The 20,414-nt window shown below is 33.9% G+C and overlaps 4 protein-coding genes across 7 annotated transcripts; 3 read left to right on the top strand and 1 right to left on the bottom strand.

Moving 5' to 3' along the window:
* Positions 1-147: 147 nt before the first annotated feature.
* LOC111777738 (CBS domain-containing protein CBSX3, mitochondrial-like) lies at positions 148-3,876 on the bottom strand. The gene is made up of 6 exons (XM_023657453.1): positions 3,672-3,876; positions 2,295-2,561; positions 2,072-2,153; positions 1,396-1,469; positions 940-1,000; positions 148-550 (listed from the first exon to the last, which is right to left on the bottom strand). Exons 2-6 carry the CDS (start codon positions 2,553-2,555, stop codon positions 408-410), a joined length of 621 nt encoding a protein of 206 aa, XP_023513221.1. The 5' UTR covers positions 2,556-2,561; positions 3,672-3,876; the 3' UTR covers positions 148-407.
* A 2,129-nt stretch (positions 3,877-6,005) lies between these two features.
* On the top strand, positions 6,006-13,131 carry LOC111777381 (transmembrane protein 56-B-like). 3 transcript variants are annotated; one of them, XM_023656944.1, is made up of 10 exons: positions 6,006-6,067; positions 6,489-6,617; positions 7,188-7,276; positions 7,381-7,519; positions 8,273-8,347; positions 8,734-8,855; positions 8,992-9,067; positions 9,486-9,545; positions 10,766-10,906; positions 13,044-13,131. In XM_023656944.1, exons 2-9 carry the CDS (start codon positions 6,528-6,530, stop codon positions 10,901-10,903), a joined length of 789 nt encoding a protein of 262 aa, XP_023512712.1. In that variant the 5' UTR covers positions 6,006-6,067; positions 6,489-6,527; the 3' UTR covers positions 10,904-10,906; positions 13,044-13,131. The 3 variants fall into 3 exon arrangements, with proteins under 3 accessions (XP_023512712.1, XP_023512710.1, XP_023512711.1); XM_023656942.1 differs by lacking the exon at positions 13,044-13,131 and having other exon boundaries at positions 10,766-11,158; XM_023656943.1 differs by lacking the exon at positions 13,044-13,131 and having other exon boundaries at positions 6,052-6,336; positions 10,766-11,158.
* On the top strand, positions 13,086-16,823 carry LOC111777380 (calcium uniporter protein 5, mitochondrial-like). The gene is made up of 3 exons (XM_023656941.1): positions 13,086-13,196; positions 13,283-13,939; positions 16,101-16,823. Exons 2-3 carry the CDS (start codon positions 13,385-13,387, stop codon positions 16,584-16,586), a joined length of 1,041 nt encoding a protein of 346 aa, XP_023512709.1. The 5' UTR covers positions 13,086-13,196; positions 13,283-13,384; the 3' UTR covers positions 16,587-16,823.
* Positions 16,824-17,750: 927 nt separating this feature from the next.
* LOC111777251 lies at positions 17,751-20,144 on the top strand. 2 transcript variants are annotated; one of them, XM_023656768.1, is made up of 4 exons: positions 17,751-18,143; positions 18,454-18,686; positions 19,612-19,840; positions 19,929-20,144. In XM_023656768.1, the coding sequence occupies exons 1-3, from the start codon at positions 17,874-17,876 to the stop codon at positions 19,805-19,807; spliced, it is 699 nt and encodes a 232-aa protein (XP_023512536.1). In that variant the 5' UTR covers positions 17,751-17,873; the 3' UTR covers positions 19,808-19,840; positions 19,929-20,144. The 2 variants fall into 2 exon arrangements, with proteins under 2 accessions (XP_023512536.1, XP_023512537.1); XM_023656769.1 differs by having other exon boundaries at positions 19,926-20,144.
* The last annotated feature ends 270 nt before the right edge of the window (positions 20,145-20,414 follow it).

Raw genomic sequence — 20,414 nt, 5'->3', positions numbered from 1 at the left:
AACGAAAAGAAAAAAAACTAAAAATAAAAGACGTTTTTTTTCTCAAATAAGGAGAATTTTTAATACTTTCAATATATAAATTATTGACCCCAAAAAATGCTTTAATTATTCATAAAATAATAATAATAATAATAATAATAATAAAGATCGGTGCAAGAGTGTCCCTCAAACTCAAGGGAGACTTTAGATATCATCATTGAAGTTTGAAAATTAGGGCGAAATTTCGCAGAGGAAAGTAACCGTCTATTAATACATCGTCGGTCCGTTATTGTATCAGAAACATTAAGCACAACCATATAATAAGAGAGTGTGCGCATACCAGGCCATATGTACAAGAGCTGAAGCCATCTGGTTTTCCAAACATCACAAAGCAAACAAGCAAGCAAAGCAAAGTCATTAGCAGCAATTCAATAACCTCCCTGAATGAAAGCATTCAGGCGGTTTAGCTCCTCCCGGTGCTCGCTCACCACAGCCCGAACCACGTCTCCAATCGATACCATGCCTTTCATACCCTTGTCATCGATGACCGGTATGTGCCTAATTCGATTATCTGCCCACCAAGCAAGAGTACTCCATGTTACATTTCATGGTGTAGTGATAAATATACATTGCAGCTAGACTGAAAAAAACAACCTTTTCTTTAACGAGGAAAAAAAAAGCCCGTTGAACATATTCTTTCAAAAGTTGCAATTTTACTCGGGGTGTTTTATAAATGTTTCAAAATTATCTTTGAAGTAGAAATTCTTTAGAATTTTGTACAAAAGTTTCCGTTCTAGATTGCAACTACATCATTCCACCCTCCAAGTCCCGACTTCCATTTGGAAATAATAAAAGAATTTCTACTCCCAAGAGTAATTAACATTTTTCGTAACGAAACAAAAGTAAAATTGAGAGGTGTTTTTTTTATAATTTAACCTAAACAGTAAAGTAAGGTAATACCAGTCATAAGTTGCATAGCTCGCAAAACCTTGGTGTCAGGTGTCACAGTGATAAGTTTGTTCTGCAAAATTAAAGGAATTTGTCATTGCTATTCGAACTTGGAAGAGTCGATCTTTTGTGCAGCCATATTAACTTCATGCAAGAAAAGACATTATTTGTAAATACATTTCCAAAATTTATAAATGAAATGCTAATTGAAACTATTTTAAAAGAAATCAACCACAAATAAACGAAAATAGAATGAAATTGTTGATATTTCGGCTTAAATTTTATAAATGAAATGCTAATTGAAACTATTTTAAAAGAAATCAAACACAAATAAACGAAAATAGAATGAAATTGTTGATATTTCGGCTTAAATTTTATTTTTGATTGAAAGCATCTAATTTCCGTCATTGCTCACGCAACTAGTAGAGAAATAAGGCTGGCTGACATATAAAGGTGACAGGTTTATACCTCCTCAGTCATGATATCCCCAACTTTGGTAGACTTGGAGGACCTGCCTTGCACTATAATCTTTCTCAGATAATCTAGAAATGTGTGAAAAGAAAAGCTCAGAATTCAGATATTACATTCCAGATAATCTAGAAATGTGTGAAAAGAAAGGCTCAGAATTCAGATATTACATTCCAAAAGACAAGAAAGATGCCTTCATTGGACCTAAAGCTTAGAACTAACCTTCTATGGTTATAGTACAAGAAAAACTGAAGGAGAACATGAGGAGAAATGACAAAAAATAGAGGAAAAGCCACGATGTAGGAGTAATCTCTACATGGGTTTTAGTTCTACACGGCACAATCACAAGTAGAAACCATTTTGGGTACCCAAAACTACGGAAATAATGCAAATTTACTCCACCCAACAACAACATTAAAAAAAAAAAAACCAGCTCACTTTGAAATCTCCACCGAAAAACCAATAAAAGACTAGCAATCGTAATGGGAACTGATCAGAAGTATGAATTTCCAAAAATCAGCCAATTGCAGAATGCTGGAACCTAAAGATTTCTGAGTACATATATTTGCTAGTTGTCCCAAACTACAGTATAAATGAATCTCTTCATTCTAAATTAGGATAGAACCATAGATTTTGTAGTTGAAACCATTTATTCAGAGCTTATTGTATCACGTACCTCTCTCTGTTATAATACCAGCTATTGAATTTTGCTCCGCAGGTTTAACAACCACCAAGGCTCCAACATTGTGCTGGGTCATCTTTTTTATGTAAAAAAAGGGGGAGTGTGTGTAAGCAAGAACAGCAGAAGAAAACAATTTTTTTTTTTAACAAGTTCTAATCAAAATAATGAAAAAAATATAAAAATGTTCAAGAGAAACAACTCCCAAAAGGAAGCGTACCGACTGAACGGCATCATAAACTGTGTCATCTGTGGTGCACCAAAGCCATGATCCGTCAGCACTTTTGCCTTTTGCTTTCAAGATGTCATCAATCGTAGTGCTTTCAAAGCCATGCTCTTCAATGTTTGCGGAACTTGTTGATGTTGTAAAGCGTGAAAGCATTGCAGGCCTCATACAGGGGTTTGCTACACGAAGTTGTTGCAGAACAGCAGTTTTCACAATGTTTCCATGTGATAGAAATGATCGCACAGCACCTTGCATCTTCACCTGTTCAAGCAAACGCTTAAAAATGTGTACAATAAGCTCTCTTTGAAGAGCGTACCATATCAGAAAACAGCAGTCCGTTACAAATACACCCTTGATGATGATTTAAAACATTAGTAAATTATCACATTAAATTAGAATTCTAGTTACTAGAGTGTAAGATCTGTTTTATTTAGTTTCTAAATTTCAAGCTTGGTCACTAAACTTTCAATTTTCTAAAAAAATCATGAAGTCTAAGGCTTCATAGGAAGTAAAATTATATCAACTAATTTTACAAAAATTTGAATTTTGTAAGAAACTTTTAGACACAAATTAAAAATTTAGACATAAGATTCTTTTGAAAATTTAGAGGACAAATAGATACATACCTCAAAATTTATAGTGTAATTTAACAATTAATTTATAATTTACCTCTAGAAATCCACCTAGCAAAAAAACAAGAAACAACAGCCTGGAAGAACCTTGACAATTGATGCACAATAATGTATGTACAGAAATTCCTAACATGACGTGAGATGACTAATTTTTCCTCTTTCCACTGAGTTAGTTGCTAGACTTCATTTACGAAATAAATTACTCAGCTCATCTGTATTAAACTACTTACCTTATCCGTAGTAATTTAGTCCATGAATATGAAGATCTAATGCAGACAAACGTGTAGGGGAAAGTGCGGATGAAGAAAATCAATTAATTACACACGCAGATGAACAATTATTGAATCCACCGGCGTTGGTCAAAGCCACCACAGTTCCATTAATTAATGCAATCGATGACGAATTAAACGTCCGTAATACAAAACAGGATTCAAACTCGATCCAGCTCGCTAAAACCGAGATCAGTACACTAAATATACTGAGTACAAAAGAACGGAAGAAGAAAAAGGAATCGATCAGCACATCAGTAAGGAAAAACAATCAATCAGTCGAGCAGAGCTAGACGAACGCATTAAAATGAAGAGCGAGCGAAAAATCAATCGTCGCTACCAGCAAGAGAAGACGAAGATAAATAAAATCCAAATACCTCACAGAGTTCAACGTTGATCGCAGGAAAACGATAAGATTCAGACGATTGGATAACAAAATGAGGATGAAATGGAGAAAATTAGAGATATACCTGATGAAGATCCGGAAGAAAACCTCTCGATTCACGAAGGAAGTGGAGAACCAAAAAGAGTGACGGCTTAGTGAGGTACAGATAACGAAACCTATTGGAAGGAAAAGCTCACGGATATGGAACTGTTAGACCCGATTTTATCTCTCGATTCTTTCGTTTTTCTTTTTCTTTTTGGACACACTTTGTTTCCCCACCGCTGTTCTTGCTTTTCTCATCCATCTTTAGTATTAATTTCTTTTTTTTTTTCTTTTTTTTTTTATGTGATTGCGATTTTTTTAATTTATCTTTTAAATAAATATAATATCTAAAATTATTTTCAAGTTTTGATGAACTAAAATAAGTGTAAATTTCAAAATTTTAATTATAAATTTAGTTCGTTATATTTATTTTGTATTTCATGAAATTTAAATTTTTATTTAATTTATCAACTAATTTTTTAAAAAATTGTAAAGAGTTAAGTAGTTTTTTTTTTCTTTTCTTTTTGTCTAAAAATAAATTTATTACAATTATTTTGTTTTTAGTTTATTTTTTAAATTAAGTTTACAATTTCATACTTCCATATGTAATTTTCTTGTTTTATTGTCCATGTTTTAAAAAACTAACCAAAAAAAATGTTTGTTATAGTTTAAATGTATTTTTAAAAAATGTGAAAATATATAAATAAAAGTTGGGTAGAGACAAGCATGATTTAAAATATATATATATATATATATAGCAAAAAAAAAAATAATAAATAAAATATTACAACCTGAGTTTAATAAATGATTTATTAACTTAATTTGTACCTTTTATTATAGAGACTTTATTAAATATACTTTTTTTATTATTATTATTGATAGTGACACATTAGAGTCCCAATATTTGACTTTTTTTTTTTCCTCTTCATCTTGAAAGAGAAATTGGGCATGAATTTTTTAAATTAATTAATTATTTTAATAATAATTTTTTAATATATCAAACATTTTATTAGATTAAATTTTAAAATTTATGGGTTAATCAAATATTCAAATAATTAATATTAATATAATTTGGCCGCAATAAAAATATACTATTTATGTTCCGATTATACATTAAAATCTTTATTTCTTAAGAAGAATATATTAAAAAAATAAATATAATGTCAAAAACAAATTATTTTTTGTGAATTTTGTCAATATAACAAATTGGCCTACCCTAAAAAACCCTAGAAATTTATAGGTAATCCTAAAAATGACACTCTTATATAATTGTTGGATGTGGTTGGATGAAAGTCTCACGTCTGCTCATTTAAGGAATAATCATAAATTTATAATCAAGGGATACTCTCTCTATGGAATGAAGCCTCTTGCGAAATCTAAAGTAAAACCATGAGATAATATCATGACATTGTTGAAAGTCGTGTTCATCTAACAAAAATTATCGTAATTTTAATTTTCTAATATAAAATTTAGAAATCGTTGGGTAGCTATTGAACACGACCCTATTTGAACAAGATTTAGAAATCGTTGGGTGACTATTGAACACGATTCGAGTGTGATATATTCCAATTTGAACAACAATGAAATTATTAGTGAAAAAAAATGTCAAATAGAAATAATAAAAAAATTGAAAAACATCACTCAAAAAGTTGTCGTTTTGTTTAATTTGAATTAACATTTTTAAATTTTCAAAACGCAATTAAATTTGTTCATTTATTTAGTTATCCCATAATAAATCGGATTTTTCTAATAAAAAAAATACCCCATTCCACATCGTTAAGCCCAAACTTACATATGGCCGTCCAGCCCGTCGGAGTGCCGACGTGGAATTTCCGATTTATTGTCGGCTTTGTAAGAAAGCGTTCGCAAATAAATAAATAAATAAATAAATAATTTCAACAATTTTATTACATTATAATTAATTGTTGTCAATTATCTTAATTTTATTAAGTAAATAATTAAAATAATTAAAATTTAATTAAATTTGCATTTATTTATACGAATTTTAGATTTTTAATATTTAAATTAATCTTAATAACACGTAAAAAAACAATTATTATAATAGAAATATTTAATTAGTTTTAATTAATAATAGTTCACTATTATTAATAAAATTTTAAAATTATGATGTATTAATAAATAAGCTAATGAAAAAAGTTTCAATAAATAATAAATAATAAGTAATTAGTTATAATTATTACCAATTAAACTACTTCATTCTATTAGCTAATTAATTAATAATTTTAGTAAATAAATAAATTATTTATTTAATAAAATTTTATTTGTAAAAGGAAATAAATAAATAAATAATTCATCCTATTTTTAGCAAAGCATTTAATACCGATGCCCTCAGTTTTAAAACCCACCAACCAAACAACTGGATGGGTCAAGCCAAGTCTCAAAGCTCCTCTTCGCGCGTCGTCGTCCTCTTGTTGCGCGGTACGTTCAAACTTCTCCGTATTATATAATTGCTACCTCTTATTATGCTGCTGCTTCTCTTCCTTCTTCCGGCGTTTGTTGTTCACCGGCCGGCGGCGGCGGCGGCTCCCGGCGCCTGTTTATGAACTTGAACGTTTTTCTACTACTCCTGCCTGCCGTTGCTGCTTTTGAACACAATTTCAATTCAGTGTATCTAGGACATGTTTTCTTATAGCCATGGCCCGCTAATGCGAGTGGCTTTCTAAGCTTACGCCGCCTTTTACGGAAAAGTATGTCAATGCCCATCATCTGTCGGAGAAAATAATTTTGATGTCTACATTGACGGCAGAAGCTCGTTCTGCGTGTGATTTAGGGCTTTGTACTGCTTTGCTTTTAGTCCTGAGTGAATTATTTGATATTGATTCGGTTATCTTTTGTACAGTTTGCAGCAATTGTGCATTTGCTTCTGTCTCTTGCGTACATGACTATCTCAGTCACCGACGCTTCCGGTCCGAGCAAGGAAGTTCAATGGCTGGCTTCCGTCTTCTCTGGCATTGTTTTCTGCAAGATTGTAAGTGCGTGTACCGAATCATATTGGTGATGTTTGTTTAAAGTTGAGCACGCGAATAGTTTTTGCCGTCGTGTCTACTATCTGCAATTCACGTTTTCTTCCTCCTCTCTCTCCATTGATGTATAGTAATTGATAACCTTCACATCTAACAGGATTTCCCTCTCGAGCAGTATTCTTGCCCTCGGTTAATTACTTTCTTTCTTGATCTAATTTCTACTGGTTCTTTTAGAAGCTGGTAGTGGATTCAATTACCAATTTCTGTTGATTTTGTTGTTGTCTTTTCTCTACTCGTGTTTATTTGTATATGTTTATTAATGGGAGCTTCTTGAGTGCATATGTAAATTTTAAGACATGTTGTTGTCTTGTCTATTGAAATATGCTTGAATTGATTATTTTTGTCCAAAGTAGAAAGTAGAGAGAAACAAACTCACGAGAAATGGTTACCAAGTGAGAAACTAGAAGTTTGAACTAGGAAATGAAAGCATTATACAATGGACCCTCAATTACAGGACATGTGTTGTGTTCTGGCACGAATGCATGCTGAAGAACTTCTCTGTTTCTTTCTTGAAGGTTTACACGTTAACAGGCATCGTTAGCCTCCAAAGCTTTAGAACATATGGAAAATTAAGCGATTTTGGGAAGGTCGAGTGGAACAATAGGTAAAAAATGCTTGTAATCTCTTACTTCGTTTCGTAATGAACGTATTTCTTAATAATACACCTTCTATGTGAATGTAAAATGATGAATTGTTATTCTTTCGTAGGGGGTTTTCAACATTCCACGCCCTTGTTGCAGCATCTTCTTCTCTTTACCTTGTCCTGTTATCAAGTACTTTCGATCCAGGTTCCAGTAATGAGCTTCTTATAAGAAGAACGTCCTCTTTATCCGATATGACATTAGGGGTAAGTTGAGAAGTTGAAAGGTCGTGAAAGCTTCTCCTTGTGTGATATTTGGTCATAATATTTTCTTCACTTGCTTCTTTTGTTTGTTGAACTCTGATAATCTTGCCCGTAGTCTGTTTTAGGAGTTGGTTGGGCTGTGCAAAATTTAATGATTATTTTGCGTACAGTTCATGTCTATATATATATATATACCAATATAATTTTTTGTTACGAACTGTTCTACTTACTATATTATTCAGTTTGTTCCTGGCCATTAAATTGATGATGCTAGTGTTATTAGCTCAACAAAACTGCACTTTTATCACCTCATTATTTGATATAAAGGTTCCTGGCCATTAATATGTAATCTATATTGATTTAGATAACTTAAAATTTGGACAACTCAGTAAACTTTAATTTCTTGGAGACTCTGATTTTTAGATGCTCTTGCAGTCAACAAAGTTATGTGGCAGTAATAACATGGATGTCAATTTTGTTCTTTACTGTTTTTACTTCCCAGCTGTGTGTCCAATCTTAATTTTTGTTATTTTGTTTTTTTACGTGTTCTTAGATCTTTTTCCATTATCATCATTTTCTCTTCCTTGAGGTGCCTAGTGGCTGCAAGTGATTAGTTACATGAAAACTAATTTCTTTTTTTTCTTTTTTTTCCTTTTTACTTGTTAATCTATTCGAGCAATTAGATATTTTGTTGCCAGTGATTTTGACTGTTTTTTGTTATTACTTTCTCTCTTTTCCTGTCGGTGCTTTTTGCAGTTCTCTGTTGGCTACTTTCTATCAGATTTGGCAATGGTTCTTTGGTATTTCCCGGCTTTAGGTGGTTTAGAGTATGTAAGTATGGAGAAAGGTTCATTTTTTTTACCCATAATTGTAATATATTAGATTCATTTGATATTGTATGTCGTTGTGGTTTAAGTTTCACTTTTTAATATATCTTTTTTATAATGGAAAAACAAACAGTACGAACAACTGCTTGTTTTATTCTTCTTATATATTAGTCTGATCCGACACTGATTCTGTCTCCCTGTAATAGGATTATAATAATATGTTGAAATGAGAGGGGAGCATGAGAGCTTATTCATGGACTGTGAAAAATTATTACGAAAGGGAATGTGATAAATTATGGATTATATACTTACTACCAGGAAAGAAAGTATTCCAATACTTGCTTCATTACCTAGTGACAACTGTTTACTGGCTTTCCTGTGTTCAATTAGGTGCTGCATCATGGATTATCACTGTTCTCAATCATTCAATCCCTCTTAAGTGGTCAAGGACAGGTTTACATACTAATGGTTCTTTTCACAGAGTGCACAACTCCATTTGTAAATCTTAGATGGTAAAGCTATCAGTTTCTAATGGTTCTTTCACGAGTTATACTCTCTTACTTATGAGAAAATATAGACTGCTGTACTCTGTTTTTCTGGTCAGAAACATAACGTATTTAGTTTCGTTGTTTTTCTTTACTTCATCAGGTACTTGGACAATGCTGGCCAGAAGAACTCAAACAGCTACGTCGTTAATGGCATTGCATTGTTTCTTGGGTGGTTGGTATGTTCATAATTTGAAATCTTGTTTCTTTTTATTGTTTAACGATATTCCTTAATCAATAGAAAATTATGTATATCTGCATTCAGGCAATTGAGCTTGGTCTAAAGTGTTCAATGGCATCTTAAAAGTTGTATTTAGTTGGCTATTATCTACACATAAATTTGAGTACTTTTGATAAAAAAAAAACAAACAAAAAGAAATTGGTTATTCTCTCCAATAGCTATGATAAGAAGATACATCACTATACAAATATGTATTTTTTATTAAAAAAATTACTTAATTGATTTTTTTTCCTACATAGCTATGATAAGAAGATACTTCACTCATGTACTGAGTACATTTGGCATAATCAATACAAGCTTTGTCTATTCTGGTTCTATTTTCTCATGCAGAACTGACACGAATTTTGTTTCTTCAGGTTGCCAGGATTCTCTTATTTATATATTTTTTTGGTCACATGTTTAAACACTTCGATCAGGTGAGTAATTAACATCTCTTGTTGGGAACTGTCTTCAATAATTTGCTTATTGAGAAAGATAATAATTTTAAGTATGAAGCAATCAAACATAATAATTAAAGAATGAAGAAAGATGGTGCTAGGGATGATCCAAATACAGTTTTCTTGAAGTATGGTGCTAGAAATGATGAATCTACAAGCTTAGTTCCATGCTTGAATTATTCAATCCACGATCGAGATGTATGTATAACCCGACCCCAAGGCACTAAATTCTTAGGGTGAAGTTTTTGTTAGCTGTTAGTTACTGAAAATAAAAAGGAAAAATCAGTTGCAAGCTGATGGTGACCATTTGGACGGGTCCGTGTGAGATAAACTAAAAGCATATTATCGAGAGAAAAATGGCAAAAAGGAAAACAAAAGATCAATGGCTGAAATACAACGCTACCCCACCAACCCTTCTGCTAGAGCCTCCTAGTTTGGAAACTTTTAAGACCAATAACCTTGAAACCATTTTCAAATGGTTGCTTTTAATCACGGTGAATGAAATTCCCCCAAAGATTATCTTTCGTAGCTTTGGTTAAACACTTGTGTGTCAGATAATTTGTTGTTTTGAAGTGGGTAGGTATGAAATATATGGTTCGAGTGGGATCCATAATCATAAAAAATTATATATTTTTGGAGTTGGCTAGGTAGAAGGTATTGGCTAGCTTGGATGGTGAATTTGAGATGTCTCGTGGAATGTTAAAAAGTGTTTTTACTTCAAATCCACTAGCAGATGTTGTCTGCTTCGGCTCGTTAAGTATCACCGTCAACCTCACAGTCTTAAAACGCATCTATTAGAGAGAGGTTTCTACATCCTTATAAAAAATACTTCGTTTCCCTCTCCAACCGACATGAGATCTCACCTATTCTAACAAAAATTTTAAAAGTAATAAACACTCTGAAGTGCTTTAGTGGAGCACTGAATGAGTGGTTCCATCCAAAGTAACTTTGTGAAAGAATTATTCTTTTTACTTGAAAGCACTTTTTTCAAACTTCATTCCGAATCCTTCCTGTAACTTAACTAATGCTTCCTCCAAAAGTCATAGAAATGCCTTGAAAAAGGAAAACCTTTTGTTCCCCATACTTAACCCTAAGCAACCGTTGCCGAGAAGCCTGTCATATAGAATACTGGTACAGTGGTTGCTAAGCTCCTTTCCATACAGTTCAGTTGCTGAATTTTTCTCTTTCATGTGTTTCAGGTGAAGACTGTGTACCCTTTGGGGTTCTATAGCTTGCTGACGGTGCCTCCTATGCTGGCTTTGATGAACGTGTTCTGGTTTTGGAAGATCGCTAGAGGAATGATTAAAACTCTCAGAAAGGCAAGGCACAACAAATGAAAGGTCCGTTACCTTCTTCCTTTCTTTGCCTTCTACTACGCTATTCAGTTTCCAACATGAAAAATGTAAACAAAATTAGCTAATTTGGAGGTACAAGTATGCTTCTGCTCTGTTAAACTTAAAAGCCACCGCTATAGAAAACCTCAAATCGTTTGCTACTACACGAACATCATAGAACTTCGAAAGATCCTACTTAATACTTTGAATACGATAACAAGTGTGTTAGATTTGAACATCTAACATTTTAGTCGAAAATATGTCTTAATTAATTAGAAGTATTCTCTAGTGGGTAATTCGTTATGGAAATATAACGAGCTTAGGATTTTGTTAAATGCATTCGGAAGATTATCGTCTATGACTGTAATGTATAGTTTTTTTAAAGTAGGGTTGGAAGTTAATTTTGTGGATTATAATTAGATGGCTAAATTACTTGAATTCGAACAAAAATTAGGACTTATAACAGTGTGACAGCTGACCATTAGAATTGAGAGTCAATTTTTATTTACAATTTTAAATATTTATTTTATTTTAGATAATAATTTCAATTTTCATTCAATTCATTTTATTTTAAATAATAATCATAACAAAAAGAATAATTTATTGCACATCAATTTCCAAACTTATTTTTGTTGACTTTAGTATGCACCTACCCCATTATTTCGCCACTTGCTAAAATTACCCTTTTCTCCTTCCAACAACGACTCTTCCTTTTTCTCCTTTACAACGACCTCCGAAACACTTTAGGGGTAATTTAAAACCGAAAAATCTGGCTGATTTTATGTCTTTTAAAATTAAAAATATTTCAATATTTGGTTACTTTTTTAATTGATTTTTTTTCTATTTCTTATATTAAAAATTGTATTGTTTCAAATAATAATGAAGTGTGATTCATTGTGATTTTAATTTTTTTAAAAAAAGATAATTTATTTATGAAAAATTAATCAATGAAAGAACAGAGTGATTCTTTCCGAATATCGTTTTCTTTAAGAAAAATATGTCAATTATGTAATATGATGAGTCGGTTAAAAGTAAAATTTAAATTCAATATTTATTTATCCAATTATTAAATTAAAAGTAAAAGTTATTTATTAAATTAAAAAAAAATAAAAGGACGGAAAAGAAGAGAATAGAAAACGTGAGGTCCATCCAATCCCAAAAGTGCCTTCTAATCCGAAAGGGATTTGATTTTGACTTTAATGAGCTGACCACCACGTGGCGGCAACTTATTGGTTCGTGCATTGTGAAAGCCTGCCACGTTTGTCAGCTATTTCTGGTCCGTGGACTAGTGGCTCTTGGGTTCGTCGCTGAGACAGTAACAAATAAAGCCAATTTAATATTATTATTAATTTTATATTTTTAAATTTGAGAGATGAATAAAATTTAGAAGTGAGTTTTAAATTTCCTATTAGTTACGGTAAATAAAAAAAACCGAACCGGACAGAAGATTAAATTTCTCCCGTTGAATTAAAAAATGTAATTTTTTTTTTTATATAATTAGATTTAAATGTTTTTTCCTTCTAAATAATATATTTATTTGCATATAATTGTCGTCCCAAAAGATTAATTACATTTAATAAAGAGAGAAAATATCTACTTTATAAAAAGGAATACTTTATAGAGGACACGTTTCGTCATTTGTGATTTTTTGTACTTTTAAATATTTACTACAAATTTAATTATTCTTTTATACTTTAAAACGCATGTTCACATAAACGCATTCAAATTGCATATTTTATACTTATACCTTATTTAGTCTACGATTAAATATCATTAACTAAATATTTTGAAATTAAAAAAAAAATTGGGACATAAACTAATATTAAAACGTAAATTTAAAAGAATATTTATTTTTAAAATAGATTTTATTTTCATTAATAAAATAGATATTCAAATATCTAACCTCATAATCGAACGTGTACATCTTATCTTATTTAATCTCGATAACCTAAATTTATTAAGTAAATAGGTTAAACACGGGAGCCGAGCTTATTTAAGTTAAAATATTAATATCACATATTTATTATATATTTTAATGTATTAATAAAATCGTGAAGTGTGAAAAAGAAAAATATGCATATAATTATTTAACAAAAAAAATATATTGTGCGAAATAAAATATGTTCTCCATTTTTGGAAGCAGCGAGTGCGTTGAACGCGGTCCTAGAACGAAACGAATCGAACAGCACGCACGAAGCGCGTAGGGTTCTCGACTAAGCTCATCCACGCCATTGCCTTGTCCATGGCGTTTCCCTCGGGACCTTCAAATCCATGCTATAAAGCGCCAAACGGACCAGTATGAACATTTGCCCACTCTTTCACATTTCTTTATTTTTTTGCATTCAGCCTTTGAAATCATTTTTCTATTGCTCTCTCTTCCAGTGGACGTTATGGAAGATTGCGAAATGATGGATGGAAGAATCTTTGGATCCGACGATTGAGGATTGTTGCGGGAGATTGTTATCTTCAGCTCTGTAAGACGGGATGATGTGGAGGAGATGGTGTTCTAGTGCTTGTTTATTGAGTCGGAGATTGCTGGTGAATGGAGTTCGTAGGCCTTCTTCTCCGGTATCTTCTTATGGAGATTTCGGACTTGGAGGAGTTTCTTTGATTCCATCGACGGCGGTACGGTCGTCGGCCTGGTTTTGTACCAGAGTGGTTTCGTTTTCGTCATCTGTGGATTCGGAAAAATCTGCAGGAGTTGGTAGCGATGGGGGAAAACGTGCGAGCGGTGGTCCTGGGCTTGGGCTTGGCCTTGGCCTTGGCTCTGTGAATGAAGAATCTGGTAATGAAATTAGCGGAGAGACGATATCGTTTGCGGAGGCCAAAAGGCTGATGAGATTGGTAAATGTCGAGGCGCTGAAGATGAAATTGGGGACTGATGGGAAGGAGGCCATTGGATACTCGGAGCTTATCGAAGCTTGCAAAAGCATGGGCATCGCTAGGTCTCAGGACGAAGCTGCTGCGTTTGCTCGAGTCCTCGATGAAGCTGGTGTGGTTCTTCTGTTTCGCGATAAGGTCTATCTTCATCCTGACAAGGTTAGTCAAATCGGTGGGACCTTATTCAATTAATGCACTGCATTGCATCATGGCGTGGCTGTTTTATCTATTCATAAATCATCTCATTCAATTTTTGGTTTATTTAGTGTCAGAAATACCGGAGGTTGGTAGAAATTTTCCTTAAAGGGTCAAGACATTTATATAATGGTTTGATTTAGATGTATAGGTTTTTCAATTTTCTAAACAGTTAAGGAACAGAGTAGGGAAAATTTTGAAGTTTGAATATATTTCTTCTTTTGAATCTAAGACGAATCAAGGGTGGGTGAGCTCTAACAAAGAGCTTAGAGATAATAAGTTAGATCACTGGTGGGTCTAAGAATTATCTTGTCGGCCAAATATTGTAGGGTCATCTGGGTTCCCTCGTGAGATCAATCTAGTTGAGTGCAAGTTGGGCCCGTTAGGAATTACGACTCTCACAGTGATATTGTCTACTTTGAGAATAAGCTCTCATGTTTCTTCGTTTTCTTAAGATACCTCAGAGATTTATTTCTTTACTTATAAACTCAAGAACAATCCCTTAATTAGTGGACCCGGGACTTGTTTTTCAACAATCCTTTAACACGTTCATGGATAGATATTGAAAGATGAAAGATAAATCAAAAGGGACATGCTTGGAAGTTCTGATTTGTCTGTATGGTTTTTGGCTTTTGCGTTTGTTTTTTCGCTGAAAAAGAACATGTCATTCGGCCAATAAGGTTTGGGGGTCCAACCAGGTCGGTAGGAGCTGGCGTTTAGAAGTCTTTGAACGGATTTTCCTTCATTTATGGAGAAAAAAAGTAGCTTTTCATTAAGATGAATGAAGGTCAAATCAAAAGGCAAGGTCGACCGAAAGGTGAAACGCTCACAAAACACGGCTCCGGGAAGGTAACCAGTTGTTGGTTACCAAAATGGGCAGTTTTCAAAATTTGCACGTAAACATTGAAAAGGTAGAGAAGAAAAAGCAATGCTGATTAAGAGATTACCGTAGTGGGAAGGGAAGTTTTTGAGGACTTGTGATTCACAACTTCGTCCCCTTACTTAAACTGCCAAGAGTCAATATTTTGGGCCAGGATTCTATTTATTTCTTTATCTAGTTTTGGAGAAGGAGCCAAACTTCCCATTTGATTACTTGAAAGTTTCATATACTTTAGAAGAATACCTACAAAAAGGCTCCTAAATTGGTGTTTAAGTTTACAAGTAAAAGGAAAGAACACCAAGTGGAACATAGCAATCTAGGAAAGTCAAAAGTTTCGTCCCATATTTTCCAAGACGGGAGCGGTTCACCTCATTTAACCCATTACTTTTTTGCTCTCCCTTTGAATCTATGTCCACACAAAACTCTAGAAATGTTGTGGTTTGCTTCCCTGTCAAGAACTTGGGATATATGACACTGTCTGTAACATCAAGGATGCCAAAAATTCCTTGCAAAAGGTCGGTGAAAATGTACATGACAAATATCTTTCATTGCTTCTGTACTCAGTATAACAGATTTAGTTGAATTAGAATTGATCAGATCTGCCTCTCTTGTTTTGCTTGTTTTTAGTCTATATAACGTGAGTGTTCTAGTCTTGTCTTCCAGTTTTATGGGTTTTGAATTCTTAGAAACTTGATTAGCAGATTTGAAGTGTTGTATTTCTTTGTTCCGAGATTCTGGATCGGATCACGGCACGTTTCACGCTGATGTCAAAACTGCAAGTGTGCCTAATCCTCAGCCTTTTTCTGGGATTTTGAGTCTTCTCAGAAGTGTTCTTCTTGTAAGAACTTAGCTTTACCAAACAATATCTATCTGATTCGGGTTAAACGATCTGTTAGTTCTCGAAACCAGTATCTCGTTCAATGAAGAAATACCGTGGATTTGAGTGAGCATCAATCATTTTATCTGAGTAGTCATTATATTCACATTCTTATTAGTGCATGCTGGAAGCTTCAATCTTGTTGCTCAGTAGGTCATATCCTGGATGCTTGTTTAGCATTTTGTTGTCACTATCTTCTTTTCTGAGATCCCACATCAGTTAGAGAGGAGAACGAAGTATTGCATATTAGGGTGTGAAAACCTCTCTCTAGCAGACGGGTTTTAAAACCTTAAGGGGAAGCTTGGAAGGGGGAAGGTCCCTGGTTCTTTTAATTTTCATCACGTATAAACTTAATCTCGATGTTGTAGGTGGTGGATCTCGTTAGACGAGCGATTCCCATTGCTTTGATGCCCGAAGACGACCCGACGAGGAGCGAGCTAAAGCATCTACAAGAAAAGAAGGAAGAAATTGACATATTGGCACATAAGCAGGTACGACGAATACTATGGACTGGTCTAGGCTTAGCCATCCTGCAAGTTGGGCTCTTCTTCAGGCTGACATTCTGGGAATTTTCATGGGATGTAATGGAACCAATAGCATTTTTCACCACAACAACTGGATTAGTCATAGGCTATGCTTATTTCCTGATCACTTCAAGAGATCCCACTTACCAAGACCTGTTGAAGAGGCTTTTCCTCTCTAGGCAAAGGAAGCTGTTCAAGAAGCATTCTTTTGATGTTTGCAGATTCAAGGAGTTGCAGAAAAAATGTAAGACGCCTCTCGACGCCACCGCGAATATTAAGAACCGGGTCGGCGTAGATCTGGACCTTGAGGATTGTTTGAGTAGAGATTAACACTCTTATAACCCTTCCTTTATTAGACAGGTAAAGGGGTTAACTTCCTTTATTAACATCCCTGATCTTTTTCTTTCTGAGGGCTTTCATTCAATTTTGAAGTTTAGAGTTATAAAGTAGTAAAGAATACTTCTTTCTTCTTGCCTTGTTCAGACAAATATGGAATGGAATGCTCTGAAATAATCATGGCATTTTCAAATCTTGAATGTGGCTACTCTATAATTATGGGCTAGTTTTGTAATATTTGCATCGAAATATGTTCGAGATACTTCTATCTCATACATCGTGAAACTGTAATAGCTTAAATCCATCTCTAACCGTTATTGTCAGCTTTGGCTTGTTATCTTCACAATTTTACGTGTCTATTAGGGAGGGGATTCTACACCTTCGTAAGGAATGTTTCGTTCTCTTCTCATGTGAGATCTTACATTATTTATAAGGGTATGAAAACCTCTCTGTAGTAGACACGTCCTAAAACTGTGAGGTTAACGGCAATACGTAACGGGCAAAAACGAACAATATCAATTAGTGGTGGCCTCGGGTTGTTACAAAAACACTATTGATTACATTATGGCAAACCTTAACATAATAGGCCTAAGTAGACAATATCAACTAGTAGTGGCTTTCGGTTGTTACAGAAACACTATTGATTACATTATGGCAAACCTCAACGTAATAGGCTTAAGTACAATATCAACTTTTCGGTTGTTACAGAAACACTATTGATTACATTATGATAAACCTCAACGTAATGGGCCAAAGTAGACAATGACCTTTTGATTTCTAAATTTTAAACCATCTTGAGACTAAATTCTATTTTATTTTCAAATCATATAATTAAATTTATAATTTGATGATTTATGACTAAATTTACTTTATTATTTTGGTTATTATAATATATCCTACTTTCAAATATATATTTTAATCGGAGGAATAATTAATATTTAAAAATGAGTTAATATAATTGGATTATTGTTGATTTTCTTTTTCCAAAAAAAATTAGCTTAATAAAATTTGAAAATATACGGAGTGCTTTCCTGTCGGTAAAATTACAATTTTAGGTTAATAAAAAATGAATAAAACAAATTTGCGTGTAACTCGGGTGGAGTAGAGTGGGCAAGATGGTAACTTGACATTGTAATAGATAACTAGATAAGGTTCCTTCCTCTGTTTGTAGATTTTGCTGATTCATTTTGTTGGCCATTACTTCCATTTTTTGCTCTGCTCAAATTCTGCAATTACCTTCACAATCCACAAGAAGAAGGAGGAGAAGAAGAAGAACGCCAAATGTTAGGCACGGTGAATCTAGTAATGGGCTCATCTTCAGCCGCCATGGCTACTCCAACGCAGTGTGCTGCCGTGAAATCTCTTGCGAGCTCCAAAATTGGTCTCCACAACCACTGCCGGACGTTTTCATTGCCTTTGGGATTGGCTTCTGCTTCTGGTTCCAGCGCTTTCTTCTCGTCTCATCGAGGTTCCTCTCTTTCTTTGCGGTTCAACACAGCAATCGCCGCCGTTAACTCCGATCAAATCGTGTCCTCCGATTCGGCGGACAAGGTAATCGTTAGCTTCTGAGATTTTTCCGCATTTCTCTTTCCTTCAATTTCTAAACTCCGACGATACGCGTTATTGTTCATATCTAGGTATAAATTAATCGATTATTACGGGTTCGATTTTTAAAATTGTTGATATCCATGGAAATCTAGGGAAATTGTATGTATTGTCGATGTCGAGACGTTTACATTAAACCGCGGATTTGATCCTAATTCGTCTTGCTTTATGTCTGCCGTGTGTTTGCCCTAGATCGTTCTGGAAATTTGGGATTGTAGAAGCCAAATTCACTGGTTCTATGATCTTTCCAATGCAGGAAGAATCGAACAAGTATTATTTTCTAGTTGCAAATGCGAAGTTCATGCTCGATGAGGAGGAGCATTTCAAAGAACTTCTGTTCGAGCGGCTTCGGAACTATGGCGAGCGTAACAAGGAGCAGGATTTTTGGCTGGTCATTGAGCCTAAGTTCTTGGACAAGTTTCCTAATATCACAAAGAGATTGCAGAGACCTGCCGTTGCTCTTGTTTCAACCAACAGTACCTGGATTACGTAAGCTACCTGTTCTTATTTTGCATACTTGGTTTTTCTTTATGACATTACATAGGTTGAATCATAAAAAAAAAACCCCTCACAGTGTCATTTGTTTCAAAATACTTGGAATATTGCTCTTACTTTTTCATACACTTTCAAAACTATAGTAGAAATTCTTTAGAACTTTCAAAAGATGCAACGTTACCCTTAATCTTCTACAAGTGTTTTGAAACTATCTTTGGAGTAGAAATCGCTTGAATTTCGAATAAAGCTGAGATCTAGAATAGTGTGACGGTGACTTTGGGGTACTTTTCGAACCAAGGTAAACTTCAATAGTATCTTTTTTATATAATTTAGCCTATTAAATAAAGGGTGAGGACTCAACACTTACAACCTTACGAATGTGTGGTGGTGTGAGATCCCAAACCGGTTGGAGAGGAGAACAAAACATTCTCTAAAGGTGTGGAAACCTCTCTCTAACAGACACGTTTTAAAAACTTTGAAGGGAAGCCGAGAGGGGAAAGCCAAAAATGGGCAATATCTGCTTACAGTGGGCTTGAGCCGTTACAAGGTGACTTAGATGTACTTTTCAAATAAATGGCTATTAAATAAAGGGTGAGGACCCGACTCTTACAACCTCACGAATGCGGGCATAACAAATAAGTCCCGTTTACATCACTTGCATTGGTACATTTAGTTCTTGCAGCTCATTGATAATAGGATATCATACCATAGAAAAATTGATCATCTGAGGCAGAACAGATTCTTCATTTGCTCGTAGCTTTTATTAATGGCGTGCTTAGCGTTACAATAGGAAAAGGGATATGGAAATGGTTGCAGCCATTGTAAAAGGACCTCAAAACTCGAACATTCTGTCATGTATTCCAACAACGTGTTTGGTTGACTGCCCATTTTGGTCCCCTTTTCTTGTTGATATGGGCAGGTTCATGAAGCTGAGACTGGACCGAGTTTTGGCCGAAAGTTACGAAGCCAATAGCTTAGAAGAAGCATTGGCTTCTACGCCCACCAACCTCGAGTTTGAGAAGCCTGAAAAGTGGGTGGCTCCCTATTCCAAGTATGAATATGGATGGTGGGAGGCTTTCTTGCCGCCAGTCGCAAAAGCAGAAGCAAAAGTATAAGCTGTGTATGTAGCTTTGTTTCTTTAGTAGGCCTTTTTTTTTTTTTTTTTTTTTNTTTTTTTTTTTTTTTTTTTTTTTTTTTTTTTTTTTTTTTTTTTTTTTTTTTTTTTTTTTTTTTTTTTTTTTTTTGTTTACCCTTTCTAATCAAGTATGAATTTTGATTGTGTGAGGATTTCACAGAACATTTGGAGTTGAAGGTAGTTTTTTTTTTGGTAATCTAATTGTATTTGAGAGGCTCGATATCTTTCGTGTGTGTCAATATCTGCAATGTACTTCGTCGAACGATGAACGTAGTTCGAATGTCTTTTTATGTCTATTTTCTTTAATGGTTTAGCAAGTTTGTGCGTTGAAATCTTATCACGAAAAAAATGATCGGTTTTCTTAAGGACGACAACTAACTTATTCTATCATAGAGGTTTAAGAAGATTTATTAGTCTGTTTTTCATTATAGCTTACGTGCTAATCGTCTAAACTAACACTCTAATGCATAATTGAAGCATTCTATCAAAGCATAATTTAATTAATTACGAGAAATAGTAATCGCAAGCTCACTTATTTAAGTGTTGTTAATTTATATCGTTAATTTTTATGAAATAACAAGGTATGA

Source organism: Cucurbita pepo, chromosome LG16 (genome assembly GCF_002806865.2).
Source record: "Cucurbita pepo subsp. pepo cultivar mu-cu-16 chromosome LG16, ASM280686v2, whole genome shotgun sequence".
Lineage (NCBI taxonomy): Eukaryota > Viridiplantae > Streptophyta > Magnoliopsida > Cucurbitales > Cucurbitaceae > Cucurbita > Cucurbita pepo.
Note: the sequence above shows the minus strand (reverse complement) of the source record. Positions and strands in the feature narration are given on the sequence as shown.

Bases quoted from the DNA above. Each gene is read 5' to 3' on its own strand.
- LOC111777380 (XM_023656941.1), top strand. From the start codon at position 13,385: ATGATGTGGAGGAGATGGTGTTCTAGTGCTTGTTTATTGAGTCGGAGA. The intron at 13,940-16,100 runs GTTAGTCAAATC...TCGATGTTGTAG, and splicing joins TCTATCTTCATCCTGACAAG to GTGGTGGATCTCGTTAGACG.
- LOC111777381 (XM_023656944.1), top strand. From the start codon at position 6,528: ATGACTATCTCAGTCACCGACGCTTCCGGTCCGAGCAAGGAAGTTCAA. The intron at 6,618-7,187 runs GTAAGTGCGTGT...TCTTTCTTGAAG, and splicing joins GCATTGTTTTCTGCAAGATT to GTTTACACGTTAACAGGCAT. The intron at 9,068-9,485 runs GTATGTTCATAA...TTGTTTCTTCAG, and splicing joins CATTGTTTCTTGGGTGGTTG to GTTGCCAGGATTCTCTTATT.
- LOC111777738 (XM_023657453.1), bottom strand. From the start codon at position 2,555: ATGCAAGGTGCTGTGCGATCATTTCTATCACATGGAAACATTGTGAAA. The intron at 2,154-2,294 runs GTACGCTTCCTT...TACATAAAAAAG, and splicing joins TTTATGATGCCGTTCAGTCG to ATGACCCAGCACAATGTTGG. The intron at 1,470-2,071 runs GTACGTGATACA...ACACATTTCTAG, and splicing joins TGGTATTATAACAGAGAGAG to ATTATCTGAGAAAGATTATA.
- LOC111777251 (XM_023656768.1), top strand. From the start codon at position 17,874: ATGTTAGGCACGGTGAATCTAGTAATGGGCTCATCTTCAGCCGCCATG. The intron at 18,144-18,453 runs GTAATCGTTAGC...TTTCCAATGCAG, and splicing joins CCTCCGATTCGGCGGACAAG to GAAGAATCGAACAAGTATTA. The intron at 18,687-19,611 runs GTAAGCTACCTG...TGATATGGGCAG, and splicing joins ACCAACAGTACCTGGATTAC to GTTCATGAAGCTGAGACTGG.